The 14,012-nt window shown below is 29.9% G+C and overlaps 1 protein-coding gene and 1 pseudogene across 2 annotated transcripts; both read left to right on the plus strand.

Moving 5' to 3' along the window:
• The first annotated feature begins 889 nt into the window (after window positions 1-889).
• Window positions 890-9,836, plus strand: LOC108458951 (arginine decarboxylase-like; annotated as a pseudogene).
• Window positions 9,837-10,434: 598 nt separating this feature from the next.
• On the plus strand, window positions 10,435-13,484 carry LOC108457842 (uncharacterized). Of its 2 annotated transcripts, none has more exons than XM_017757012.2 (10): window positions 10,435-10,483; window positions 10,895-10,948; window positions 11,127-11,204; window positions 11,324-11,348; window positions 11,443-11,475; window positions 11,876-11,997; window positions 12,129-12,259; window positions 12,552-12,775; window positions 12,886-13,139; window positions 13,229-13,484. In XM_017757012.2, exons 2-10 carry the CDS (start codon window positions 10,946-10,948, stop codon window positions 13,322-13,324), a joined length of 966 nt encoding a protein of 321 aa, XP_017612501.1. In that variant the 5' UTR covers window positions 10,435-10,483; window positions 10,895-10,945; the 3' UTR covers window positions 13,325-13,484. The 2 variants fall into 2 exon arrangements, with proteins under 2 accessions (XP_017612501.1, XP_017612503.1); XM_017757014.2 differs by having other exon boundaries at window positions 10,436-10,483; window positions 11,038-11,204.
• Window positions 13,485-14,012: the final 528 nt, after the last annotated feature.

Consider the following 14,012-nt stretch of genomic DNA (forward strand, 5'->3'; position numbering starts at 1 on the left):
TCAAAAAAGATGATTTATTAGGTGTCCGATCACACCTAGGAAAAAGGATCGGTGGCGACTCCTCTTTTTAATAAAATCGAAAGTCGGTTTTTAAATTTTCAAATAATCGCCTTAATTAGCGACCAAAAGAAGAAATTTTTACGTCGCTACATTAATAATATGACCTGATTGATTTAACATCGATAGTTTAGGATGTAATTAGAATGTTTTGAAATTTGAGGACCAATTTAAAATGAATGTCATAATTTAGAGATGTCTAGTATAATTAACTCTTTGACTTACTATTTTAACTAATATTTTTTGGGTTTCAAGGGTTTTTTTTACTTTTAATTCACCATTTCACCATTATCATTTCAAAGCGTGATTTAAATTTTTTTTATAATTGGAGGAGGAGAATGTGATTACTTAAAATCGAACTCAATTTTTCATATCTACAACATAAATGCTTTAATCAGGAGCCAAAAAAACTTTTTAATTTGTCAAAATTCATTTATTTCATTGTCCTCAACTTCATCCTTCCAAGAAACAATACAATTGTTTCATTCTAAAAAAATCAAAAAAACAAACAAATCAATAATATTTATATATGTATATATATAAGGACATGAGTTCAATGTTGTTCAAATTTTAAGAGATAGAGCCAAAAATTGAAAAGACAGGGACCAAATTAATCAATTTTACATTTTTGCCGAAAATAATGACTTGAATCTTATCCCCTAAAAAAACCCAATGCCAAAGTATATATATTTTAATACAAATCACAATTTTCTAAAATATTCTGAGTTTTTGGATAAAAATAAAATATTTATTTTAGATATATATTGAAAAAGTTAATTTAGCAATTACTCTCTTTTTTAGTTAAATTTGTCTTTCAATCTTTTTAAAAGAGTCGAATTTAATCATCAACTTTTCAAAAAAGAGTAAATCTATTTTTTAATAGAATTACTAATTAAAACGATAAGTTTTCAAATAAAGCAGCTCACGTGGCAATCCTTGAGTACTTCATTTTTTTAAATTTCTATGAACTTTTATATATTTTTCTATTTTTGAATTTTCATAATTTTTAAATATTTTTGACGTGGAGTATAGAAAAATAGTATTATGTCAATATGAAGTACATGTGGATTGTCATGTAGGTTATCATACTAAAATCATGAAAAACAATTAATGTTTAGTTGGCATTTTATTAAAAATAAGTGATTTGACTTTTTTGAAAGATTAATGATCAAAATTAGCTCAAAAAAGAATAGTGACCAATTTGACTAAAAATATAAACATTAAGAGCTAAATTTATTATTATACCTTTAAAAGCATGGTTTAATTTTTAAAACAGTCGGTTTAGCTTTTTTTTTTTTTTTGAACTCATGCCTTAGTCTTATGTACACTAACTTCTTAACTAAAAAAATATATTGATTTTTTTTCTATAACACGTTATTACTTTTTAATAAGTTATATATGTAAAATGATAAAATGGTAATTTTATGTAATAAAGAGTAAGATGATTAAAACAAGTAATTATCATAATCCTCTACACTTACAGATCAAAAGAAAAAAATCACTCACCCTCAGCACTTGTCAAAAGAAATCCACAAGTAGACAGATTTGATATCTCTTTGGAGAGGAGCATAGCTAGGGGTTGATAGGACCCGACTCTCCTAAAATAGAAATTTTTATTTAAATTCTTTAAAAATTTTAAAATTTTAAATTAGTAAAGATAAAATTACACTTTGACTCCCTTAAAAATAATAAAAATTTAATTTAATCATTTAAAAATTATAAAAATACATACTATTAAAATGATAAAATTATATTTTTACTATTATAAAAATCATAATTTAATTATCATCCCTATTTTTTTTTTTAACTTCACCCTGATTTTAGGGGTTTAGAACACCAATTGTGAGACACTTCTGAAAGCCTCACCTCGTAGTAGCTATTTAATGTATATTTGTGTTGCATATATACACACACACACACACACACGAAAGATATGAATTATTATTTTTATAAAAATAATAGTTATATATTTTACCATTATAAAATAAATATTAATAATTAATAATTTAATACTATTATATTATTTATTTTAATTATTATTAATAAAATATATATTTCATCTTTATTTTTAATCTCATTATTATAGTAATTATTTTCCATCGCTACTATTATTTTTAAATTTATCGAAACCAATCTCAACGCGTATTCAAACGGAGCTCTAATAACTAAATAAAAGGTAACAAATCTGATGTTACACGTGTCAAATTTTCTTACTGTAGCTACGTGGTGACCCTCCTATGGCATGTAATCTTATCGTGCCCCAATCCCCAGTTTTAACTGTTTTAAAATGCAGTAGTACGTAGACAGCTATTTTTTAATGAAAAAATGAAATAAAATTCCTTAGAAAAACAAATTAAATAGAGTAGATAGATTATAATATATAGGTTTAATAATAAAATTGACCATTAAAGTTTACATATTTTTATCAAAATGGTCCTAATTATATTTTAAGTCTTTTGTTGCTATTAACCTTAAATTTTTTTTCAAACTATATTTTCTAACAAATTTAATGAATAAATTTAAGGTTTTAATATTTCATACGTTTGTTTATTGAGAAGTTTTTCTACTGAGTTAAATTTTTAGATAACTATATTTATTTTATTTAAATTAAGAGTTATTTTTAATTTAATGTATTGTTTATTTGTTTTATTATTTTTCACATGCAATAATCTTATTGGGTTATCAAAGTAATAAATATTTTAAATCATCACCGTTAACTTTTTAACGGTACTTTTATTAGAACCGTTAGAAAAAATAGATTAAAAAAAAAGAACAAAAATTGATGATCAAAAATAGCTCAAAAATACAATTAGTACCATTTTGATAAAACTTACAAACGCTAATGGCCAAATTTATCATTAAGCCAATATATATTATAGTACAAGTATTATGAGGTGGTCGCGGCGCCTTGACATTGGACTGTCAGAAATATTGGACCACCGATTAACGCTTCATACAAATTCCATAAAATTGGGACCCCCGCCTTTGACGATGACACCACTGTTTCTTTGTAAACCCTGTCTGGGGGGTATAATTGTGTTCTTTTGTAGGTTTGTTACTGATTTTCTTTCATCACTTTTTTGTTATTAATTTTTTTACAAAAATATTAAATGTAAAATTAGATTTAAATTGTCAATTAAGTCTTAATTCGATTGACATCGAAATTATTGTTAAGTAAAAAGACGTGAATTCTAAGACGCTGAAGCGTATTATTCTTTTAATAAGAAATATTATTATATACTCATTTTAGTAACCTAATTTTAATAATTTTTCATTTTGGTCATTCAATATTTTTACTAGAATTGTTTTTCAAAAAAAAAGTCTAGTACTTTTGTGGTTAAAATGAAAATTTATTGAAACTGGGTAATTAAAATGGGTGTATGATAACATTATCTAAACCTAGACTAGCAACATGCAGGAGTGGTGCGACGGGACTAGCAAGGGCCCCAACAACTTAAAATAAAAATTTTTAATTTTGACCCTTTAAATTTTATAAAATTGGTATTTGTCCTTAAAAAATGATAAAATTTTGATTTAATCCTTTAAAAATTATAAAGATATAAATCATTAAAATGATGAAATTACATTTTAACTTTCATAAAAATAAATAACTAAACTCCAATCCCCACAAAAAAAACTATGGCTTCACCCCTGACGACAGTTGACGAGTGACCAAAAACTGTTTGCAATGGCAATGCTTTTATTGCAATCCTTTTTATGCCCAAAATGAAATTTTAAAAAAATTGAGTGACCGAATATGTAATTTACCCTTTGTCCCCAAAACTACACCATTGTAAGCTAAACGAGATTTATTGACATACTAAGATTCCATTTGAATCTTAATTAAAATGACATTGCTTTAATTAGTCTAGGCCTTGTACTTTTGGGACTTTTTAAGTTTAACCTCTCTTCTTCTAATTCTAACAATTTAGTCCTTTTAATTGTCTGATTCATAAATTAAAGTCCAATTGATAACAATTAGGGGTATTAACAACATTACTTGTTAAGCAAACCAAAATTTATTATAGATAAAAGAACCGAACTAAAAAAAGTTCGATTAATTCAATCAATTTTTGTTTAATCAATAAAAATTAACATCTTAATTTTTTAATACATAATTTTATATACCCAATTAAAATACCAAAACAAATCAATATTTAAAGGAAAAACATAATAAATACGTGAATAATTTTAAATACCAAATTTAAACACACTAAAGTTAAAAAATAAAAACTTTAATTAAATAACACATTTAAATTTAAAATAAATAGCTTAACAGTGCTATCAATTAGACTTTTATTTTAGATAGCTCACTAAGAGTATAGCGAATAAATTTTTAAATACAAAGAGTTTAGGGACTGAGGATATAATTAGACCGAAAATATTTGGTCGTTCCATTTAAGGGTGAAATGAAATATTGTGCTTGAGTTGTGACATAGGCAACTGTCATTCTATTAATGTTGAAGATGAAATATTTGTTGTGTTGATGGAGCTTGTCATTCACCGCCTACAAAGGGTATTTGTTATTCCCCTCCCCCGAATTGAATGGTCTCATTCATTGAATGGTCTCACTAAGAGTATAGCGAATAAATTTTAGAATACAAAGAGTTTAGGGACTGAGGATATAATTAGACCGAAAACATTTGGTCGTTCCATTTAAGGGTGAAATGAAATATTGTGTTTGAGTTGTGACATAGGCAACTGTCATTCTATTAATGTTGAAGATGAAATATTTGTTATGTTGATGGAGCTTGTCCTTTACCGCCTACAAAGGCTATTTGTTATTCCCCTCCTCCGAATTGAATGGTCTCATTCATTGAATAAATTAATGAATTTCCTTTTAAAAAAATGCCCAAAAAAAGTATTTATATTAAAATTTTGAATAAAAGAATATTCGCCTTTTATTCTTTGAAAAAAAATCATTTTGGTAAATTATAATCAAGACACCCACCAACTCTGCAAGAGCTATAACTTGCAATAAATCCCACAGTTGAGAAATTAGCCCATCACTGCTTGAAATATAAGTAAAACACAATATATTTTAATTTTTATTTTAATTAATTTTTTCTTATTTTAATTTTAAATTTAATATAATTATAATAGCATTATAAATATCGAAATAAATCAATATGAATAACCGCCGTAAATTTTTAACCTGTAAATTAAAATAGCATAAATATAATTTATTTGGACCGATTTTTTTATTTTTTTTCTCAGCCATACGATTGGATGGGCTGGCATTGAGAAAGATAAAGGTCAAATTAGTAATATCCAGATTTTTGTACGACCTTGTAAAATTCTTACTATAAAGAAAAAGTGGAATAAAAATTTAACTAATATATTGAAAATAATAAAAATTGGAGGGTTAAAATGCAATTTTATCATTATACTAATTTGTGATTTCATAAAATTGAAGGGACTATATAAAGAATTTTCCAAATAAATCAGGCTAGGTGCGTCCAAAGGAGAGACAAAATCCAAGGGCAACATGAAAATCTTCAAAATTTGTCATTAAGTCCTTTAAATTTTAGTTAGTTGTTTACTTAGTTATTCAATTTTGAAAATTTTTCATTAAGACTTTTAAATTTTTAAAATTTTATTTAGGCTCTCCAAAATTTTAAAAGTTCTAATTAAGCCCTAAAAGAGTTTTAGAAATTTAACTAAAACATCTAAAATTTTCGAAAATTCTCATTAACATTTTCAAAATAAAAAAACTAACTAGACCCTTATTTAAAAAAATCTCATTAAAGCCCCAATTTTTTTTAAAAATAGACCCTCCAAAATTTTTAAAAATTTTAATTTAACCATTCAAATTTAATACCACGTTCCACCACTGACTAATAATAATTTATTCTAATTTGAAATGTTGATATAAGTTGTACTAACTTAATTTTACATTTTAAAAAATATACCAAATAAACATAGCCACGTGCACGCAAAGGAGAGCAAAAATCCAAGAAAAAGTTTTCAACATAAATGATTTTGGATAAATTACAATAGAGGTCATTCAATTATGATTTTTTTTTTATCATTTAACTATGAAAAATTATAAATAGTTGTTCAGCTATTCAATTTTGTTTGCTCAAATAGTCTAATTTTTCCTCCACGACAATAAGGGACTAAAAGGTTGACTACTTTAGTTCATATTTCAAAAATAGATAATTTTGTATCTAATTGTATGAAAGCGGGCACGGATTTATGAAGAGGGGATGTTGTGCGAGTATCTACAGAACCTAAATTATCAACGGGCATCCCAAGCACGTTAAAAATTCATCCTAGGGTCACTCCACCGACTGGAACACTTAGAGGAGCTCCCGTGTCAATCACTTCCATTCCTCTCATTAGACCATTTGTAGCGCTCATAGCTGCAGCTCTAACTCGATTATTTCCTAATAATTGTTGTACCTCACAAGTTACATTAATTTGTTTATTGGTGGCATCTCAACCCTTAACTACTAGGGCGTTGTAAATATTAGGCATCTTGTTTGGGGAAAAGGCTACATCTAGTACTGGATCGATGATTTGAGAAATTTATTCACTAACTGATTAACGTAAAAATGGAAATATCTAAAAGTTCAAGATAGTTAGATGACCAAAAAAAGATAAATTGAATAGTTGAACAACCATTTTACAACTTTTCATAGTTAAATGACTGCTAATGTAGTTTACTCAAATATTTTTTCTTTAGACAAAACACCAAATAAACCTGGCCGGGTGCACCCAAAGGAGAGCCAAAATCACAATGGAACTTTCCTTCACTGATTAAAGCCTGTCCCATTTCATTTTTTTATTTTTAATATTAAATAAAATTTAAATATTTAATAATTTTATGTAAAAGTAGGATAATTATTTAATAAATAAGGAAAAATGTGACAACTGTTTTATTTTTGTATTTTTAATTTTTAAATTTTTAAGGAAAAAATGAATCCTTTTACTATATTTTTTGGGACACATATTACGTCTTTAAAATTGGAGTCTAAATTAAGTGGGAAGGGCCTAAAATGGAAAATTTCTGCTTTAAACCCCAACATTCTTAAAATCATAAGTGGATTTATGGTAACATTATAGTTTAACCCCTTAAAATGTTAAAATTTTAATTTAATCCTTTTAAAACCTTAAAATAATAGCTAATGTAAAGGTGAAATTATATTTTCACTCTAATGAAATTATAGAATTTAATCTTGACCCACTTAAATTTATTTTTTCACTCTCAGTTATTTAATTATTAAAACACCCTCTCATATACAATTTAAATTATATTTTTATGAGAATATTTTTGTCTTTTAATATAATAAATTAATAAAAGTTTAATCATAATAAGATTTGAACATGCATGATAAAATATAATAATTTTATCATTATAATCAAATCATCAAGCAATTTTATGTAAATTTTAAAAATTTATTTATTTCATAATTATATTTCACCCACTTCGTGAATGTGACATACTATTATGTGTATTTTTATTCCTAACAATTAGATTCAAATCTCTTTTGGAAAATTGAAAATTATAACTTAAATAAAAATAAAATTTAATTCAATTCGAATAATTTAAAATTTTAACTTTAAACTGTAAATCAGATCAAACAAAAAATTTTAAAGGTAAATTACACTCGAAGCCATTAAATTATTAATAAATTTACATTTTGATTTTGGTTCAGAATTTATAACTTTCAATACTGTTTTATAAAAAGAAAACTAAATTGTACAAGAGAAAGGGAAAAATAACTTTTGATTGCTCCAGGCGATACGAATAGAGAAGACTATACAACAACAATTTTGACAACTCAATGACTTAAATGAAAATTTTTAAATAATTCAATGACTGTTTTATAAATTATTAAAGTTGAGTCATCAAAACACCCTAATTTAAATACCAACTCAACCGAAACTGTATCATGTTTAATGAATCTATCTAAAACCAAACTCAACATTACAATTTTAAATCAATTTCCGATGATTTGCAATTTTTTAACTATATTTCGTACAACCGGTGATTGGCCTCCGAGCTAAGCTAAGAACCAAATACTCGGGTCATTTCGGGTCAACATCGGGCGAGAAAGGGAAATTCGGGTTAACAACGGACCAAATGTTATAGGTCGTTAAAGACTTACATGGTTCAGACATGCTTGATTGCTTACAATTATTACACTTTCATATCGGTTCTCAAATCCCTTCCATATCTTTACTTTGGTGTCTCCGAAGCCGCACAAATTTATTTGGAATTAACCCAACTTGGCACCAACATGAAGGTTATCAATATCGGAAGCAGTCTCAAGATCGATTAAGAAGGTTCAAAATCCGGTAACTCGGATCTTTCCACATCGTATGATCTCGAGGAATACGCTTCTAGTGTTGTGAATGCGATTCGAGTTGTTTGTGATCATAAATCGATCAAACATCCGATTATTTGTAGCGAAAGTGGGTGAGCCATTGTTTCTATTGGAACCCACCCATTGTTTGAAAAGTCAAAAAGGGTGGGCATTGAAAGTAGAAAGTAAGATTGGTTGGCAAGTTGGGTTAAAAGTTGGCATGGGATAATTGCAATTTTGGTCCCTAATTGTATAGGAACATTGTAAGTTGATCTTTGAACCTCAATTATAAATAGGCCTAACCATTTCTTACTTTCTTCATCCCATAATTGCCATTTTCTACTTAAGGCATTATTCTCTCTCCCTATTTGTAAATTTCACTTGTAATTTTTGGAGTGAAATATATTTGGTAGTGCCCGAGGACGTAGGCAAAATTTGCTGAACCTCGTTAAAATTCTAGTGTTCTTAATTATTTATTTTGCATATTTTGTGAATGTGATTGTAGTGATTTATTGTGCTATTAAATTACGATAGAGGGATATTCTGGCTAGGAAAGACTTGGTATTTAAGTGATCTTCGTGATCTACCTCTCTTTCCTGAGAATTGAACTTAGTGTGATTTTTCAGTACAATATTTTTACTCTTTCACACGCTTCCCTGCAACAGTTTCTTATCATTTCTTTAACCGATACAACACCATTGATGAGCCAATTTAACCTTCCTTTTATCGAGCTGTCCAAGGATGATCATACTGATTATTGCAACATGAGTGATGCAACAACGAGACATGTTTGTTTTATGCTAAACAGTTGAAACAAAGCTGTGTCGAACAGTTTAAAGAAAGGATTTTGGGGATCAAACACTTGGCTGCTGTCGATGGATTATTCGACTTGGTTCCAAAAATGATTGTCGGATTCGAACCTGCTAGGACATATTTGGTGAACATTTGGATTTTCACTTCGATCTCGGATTTTTGGAGCGTTGCTCAGATTTTTCCTATTGTCCCCATTCATCGATTGGATCAAATGCCCGAAGTGAAGGCTATTTTGTCAGATTTCACTTACGACAGTGATGGGAAGATCGATAAGTTCATTGGAGGTGAAACCAGCTTGCCTGTACACAAGCCGGGTAATGGCTAGTACTATTTAGGGAGGTTCTTGGGCGGGGCTTATGAGGACACTCTTGCTGGTGTCCACAACCTATTCGGCGGGCTAAGTGTTGTTGTAGTATTGCAAAGCAACAATCCACATAGCTTCGCAATAACACGTGCAATGCTCGGCCCATCATGCGCGTACGTCCTCTGAGTCATGCAACATGAACCCGAACTCATGTTCGAAACCCTCAAGCACCGTGATGTAGAATTTTGCAACATTGATGACGATACTTCTTTAGCTAACACCGACACTCTTCTTTCCACAACATGCCTTATCTCAAATCGGTTATCTCAAATCGGTTAATCGGGGGTTGAGTTTATATGATTATATATTTATTATATATTATAAAATATAAATATATTTTAAATAATTTAAAATAATACAAAATAATTTTCGATCGTTCAGTTCTAAGATTTAAAAATTGATAACTAACCGAATTAATTAATTAAACTAATGTCAAAACCAATCAACGCGTCCCATCAAACTAAACCGAAAAATTAAATGGATCAATTTTTTCGATTAAAACCAAAAATCACACTCTCAATTAGAATAGTTTGGACAAATTCGAGAGAAAATCGAAGCGGAGAATCCATTGGTAGGAGTAAAAGTTGAAAATTGAAAATTGAAATACCCTTCTTCTTGAGTTTTGCCATTTTGATTCAATGGGCCTCTAAAGTAAGCCCAAAAGTAGTCTAATATTAGAGATTTTGCTTTGGGCCTATTTGCAAAACATAATAATCTTTTATGGACTACTCTGTCCAAAGAAAATTTTCTTTTCTCAGTAATTGGCCCAAATTAGACACGTGGCTGAATATTAATGGTAATATGTAAAAACCTTAAGATACACTGCATCATTGGCGATTCTATCCCCCATATTACGTGATCTTTTCATCTTCTCCACTCTTCTATTTTTGCTTCACCGATCAAATTTACCTCTTAAAGAAGTCGCTGATTCTCTCAGGTTTTTTTTTTTAAATCAATTAATTAAATTTCTTCCAATTATGCTTTTTTTATCTGTTTGAATGGTTTTTTTATTTAGATCTATTCAATTTTGCCCTATTTTTTTACGATCTTAAACCCTAAATTCGGACGCCCTTTTTTCCCTTTTCGTCGACGGACGGAATTTACTGATTAGCAACTGAAATAAGAAGGGGAAAAGTTTGAATCATTGTTAAAAAATTCGTTCGTTTCCATTCAGAGTTTCTTTCTTTTTTCTTTTTTTTTTTTTTCTAAATGATGCACTTTTGATTCTAAAATAGAAGGAATTGTGGAAATTGTGCAAATTAGTAACTTTTTTTTTTTACATTTTTTTAATTTTAGTGAATTAAGTTATATGTATATTAATTTGAATGATCGTATCTTTTTCTTGTAGGGAACTTGAACAATAAGTTACTTGGTTTGACCGTTTTACAAACAATACAAGATGGTGAGTTTTACATTCTCTTTCCCCCATTATTTGGATTATCTAGTTTTCATGAATGCTTATGGGCTGATTCCAATTGTTATTAAACTCAGCCTGTAACTTTGAAGTTTGGGTTACAATGGATATGAGATGACAGTACGTGGTAGTCATTTTTAATTCTCTATGTCGCTCAATTTCACAGTTTTTTGATGGGTACGGTTATCATGGGACATCGTTTGAGCAGAGTTACCGATGTTACCCGGCATCTTTCATCGAGAAGGTTTGAAAATTTGGATTGTTATTTTTGTATGTTTCAATATCTCGATTTGTTACGAATGTGGTCAATGATTATGGCATGTGGTTGTGATCATTTATTCTTTTTTTGTTGTTTTACTGCAGCCGCAAATCGAAAGTGGTGATAAAAGTAAGTTTTTAAGACCTATGGTTTATGGCAATATGTTCCCTTTTTATTTATGTGCAAGTTCCTAATGTGTACTTCTTTTTCATTGTTGTTTCAGTTATAATGCCTCCGTCGGCCCTTGATCGCTTAGGTTTGTTGTTTTAGTCGTGGCATTAAATTTGTGTAATTTGTTGTTTCAGATTGTATTTTTCCCTTTGAGCAAATTAATCCCTATATCTTAAATCAAAGAACAAACTAGTCCTTTTTGTTAAAATTTTCATCCATTTCTACTTTAAAAATTGGTGTGCTTGACCAAATAACCAGACAGTTACACATGACACGTCATGTGTTCCTCATTTTGATGTAGAGAGACCAGTTTTTGACAGTAGAAATGGATGATATTTTTAACAGGACTAGTTTGCTCATTTTTTTTAGTTGAGGGGCAAAATGCAATCCGACTCTTACTATAAGGGCCTCTATGGTTCTTTATCAATTAGTGTTGGTTCTTCCTAAGTCATATGGAATGCTAATGTGTTAATAAAATTATGCAGCATCTCTGCATATTGATTATCCAATGTTATTTGAGCTTCGGAATGATGCTGCCGAGCGTGTCTCTCATTGTGGAGTACTGGAGTTTATTGCAGAAGAAGGCATGATCTATATGCCATATTGGGTAGGCAATGCATCTTTCTGTGTATTTATGCTTCGAGTTAGGAGTATTTGCATATTGCTTTTGGTCTGCCTAGATCTAAGAAATGTACTTATCTGATTTGCACGTTTTGTTTTTTAATGGTTTTCGTGTAGATGATGGAGAATTTGGTCCTACAAGAGGGAGATATCGTGAGGGTGAAAAATGTAACTCTTCCAAAGGGAACCTATGTTAAATTACAACCTCACACGAAGGACTTTTTGGATATCTCAAACCCAAAAGCTATGTGAGTGGGTTATTTTTTGAAAAACATTCACGCTTGATTCTTTGATGTTTGATGTTCAGCTAAGAAGTCAGTTTTCAAACTCGAGACATATGTTATCATCGATTCATATACCGTTCATAGATGTTGGCAATGTTTTGTGACTCAGCTTCTTGTGAGCCAAACAAATTTCTGTGTTCAGTGATGTAGATTCTTGAATCTTTTCCCCGGTTCATCCTTATAGATGATTTAAGAACATGGGTCCTTGAATCTGTTTCCGTTGATTTAAGTGTCTCACTTTTCATTTATTGTGCAGCTTGGAGACAACACTGAGGAATTATTCCTGTTTAACCACCGGGGATAGTATTATGGTGGCATATAATAATAAAAAGTATTACATAGATATCATTGAGACGAAGCCATCCAATGCAATAAGTATCATCGAGACAGACTGTGAGGTGGATTTTGCTCCTCCCCTGGATTACAAGGAGCCGGAACGGCCTGCTGCACCAACTTCTTCGAGCAGAGCGTCGTCTCAAGGTGAAATGAAGGCTAACAAATTGTGCTTAACCTTCATTAACCATGCTGTTTATCGTAGAGCCAATTTTTCTCCTGTTTTCTTATGCTTGTAATGTTCTTTGTTCGTTCAGTTGAAGAAGCTCCTGTTGAGGCTGAACCAAAGTTCAGCGCCTTTACTGGTACAGGAAGACGCTTGGATGGGAAGCCTCTGAAGCAGCAGTCTCCAGCAGCTTCTTCGTCTGTGTCAAAAGACAAAGGACCTGCTATTTCTAATGGGAATAATACCCGACCTTATTCGGGATCTATTTCACAAGCTACTGCAGGCCAGGCTCAAGGGAAACTCGTTTTTGGATCACATGTCAACCGTTCTAAGGATACAAAACAGGTACTCATCATTTCCGCATGATCTTTCTTTTGGCAATTTGCTTTACCGTTACCCATCCTATCTTTACTGTTATTCATCTAATTTTGCAGGAATCGGGAAAAGAGACTAAATCGGAGCAGCCTGAAAAGAAGGAAGAGCCGAAGTTCCAGCCATTTACAGGGAAGAAATACTCTTTAAAGGGTTGATTATTTTCATCCACAGTTCATTTACCGTGCGTTGTTTCGATACAGGAAAACACCGTAACCATACTTTGGACATTGTATTATCGAAAAACTAAACTGTAGGTTCCCGTGTCAAAACGAAGTGATTCCGTTGTGAATTTTAAAATATTTCAAAGAACAAAAAGAGAGGATTCTACACGCTATTATTTTGCATTTTCATTTGATAACTTTAGAACTTTTTATCTTCTATTATTTGATGATATAGGCTGTTGATTTCTGGAGCTCCATTATCTCACTTCTGTAGTGCATACAGTATACTCCTCCGAAGTGTTTTATACCCATGAACTAAATATGTATCGAAACAGATCGGGGGTAACACAGTTCAAACAACCCCACCTATTGTGGCATATGATATGGTACCACATGATTCGTGGCGAATTGCACTGGATATGTACACTACTAGGGCTGTCGGTCAGGTCGGCATGATATTGTTATTGATATGCTTCAATTATGAGCTTAAATTGCAAATGGTTGATCCAAATTTCTGAGTTGTTTTTTTTTTTTGAATTTTTTAAAATGTTTATATTATATTTAATTTAATATTTTTATTTATTAAAATTTTGTAGATAGTCATTTAAAATTTTTAATATTTTACATCAGGGTAAATCATCAAAATAGGTACTTTTATTTTATTCAGGTTACATTTTAGTCA

The sequence above is a fragment of the Gossypium arboreum genome, chromosome 4 (genome assembly GCF_025698485.1).
Source record: "Gossypium arboreum isolate Shixiya-1 chromosome 4, ASM2569848v2, whole genome shotgun sequence".
NCBI classification, from domain to species: Eukaryota; Viridiplantae; Streptophyta; class Magnoliopsida; order Malvales; family Malvaceae; genus Gossypium; species Gossypium arboreum.

Excerpts from the sequence above, each read along its gene's own strand:
- LOC108457842 (XM_017757012.2), top strand. Across the intron at positions 11,205-11,323 it reads CGGCATCTTTCATCGAGAAG|CCGCAAATCGAAAGTGGTGA; the intron begins GTTTGAAAATTT and ends GTTTTACTGCAG. Across the intron at positions 13,140-13,228 it reads GTTCTAAGGATACAAAACAG|GAATCGGGAAAAGAGACTAA; the intron begins GTACTCATCATT and ends CTAATTTTGCAG.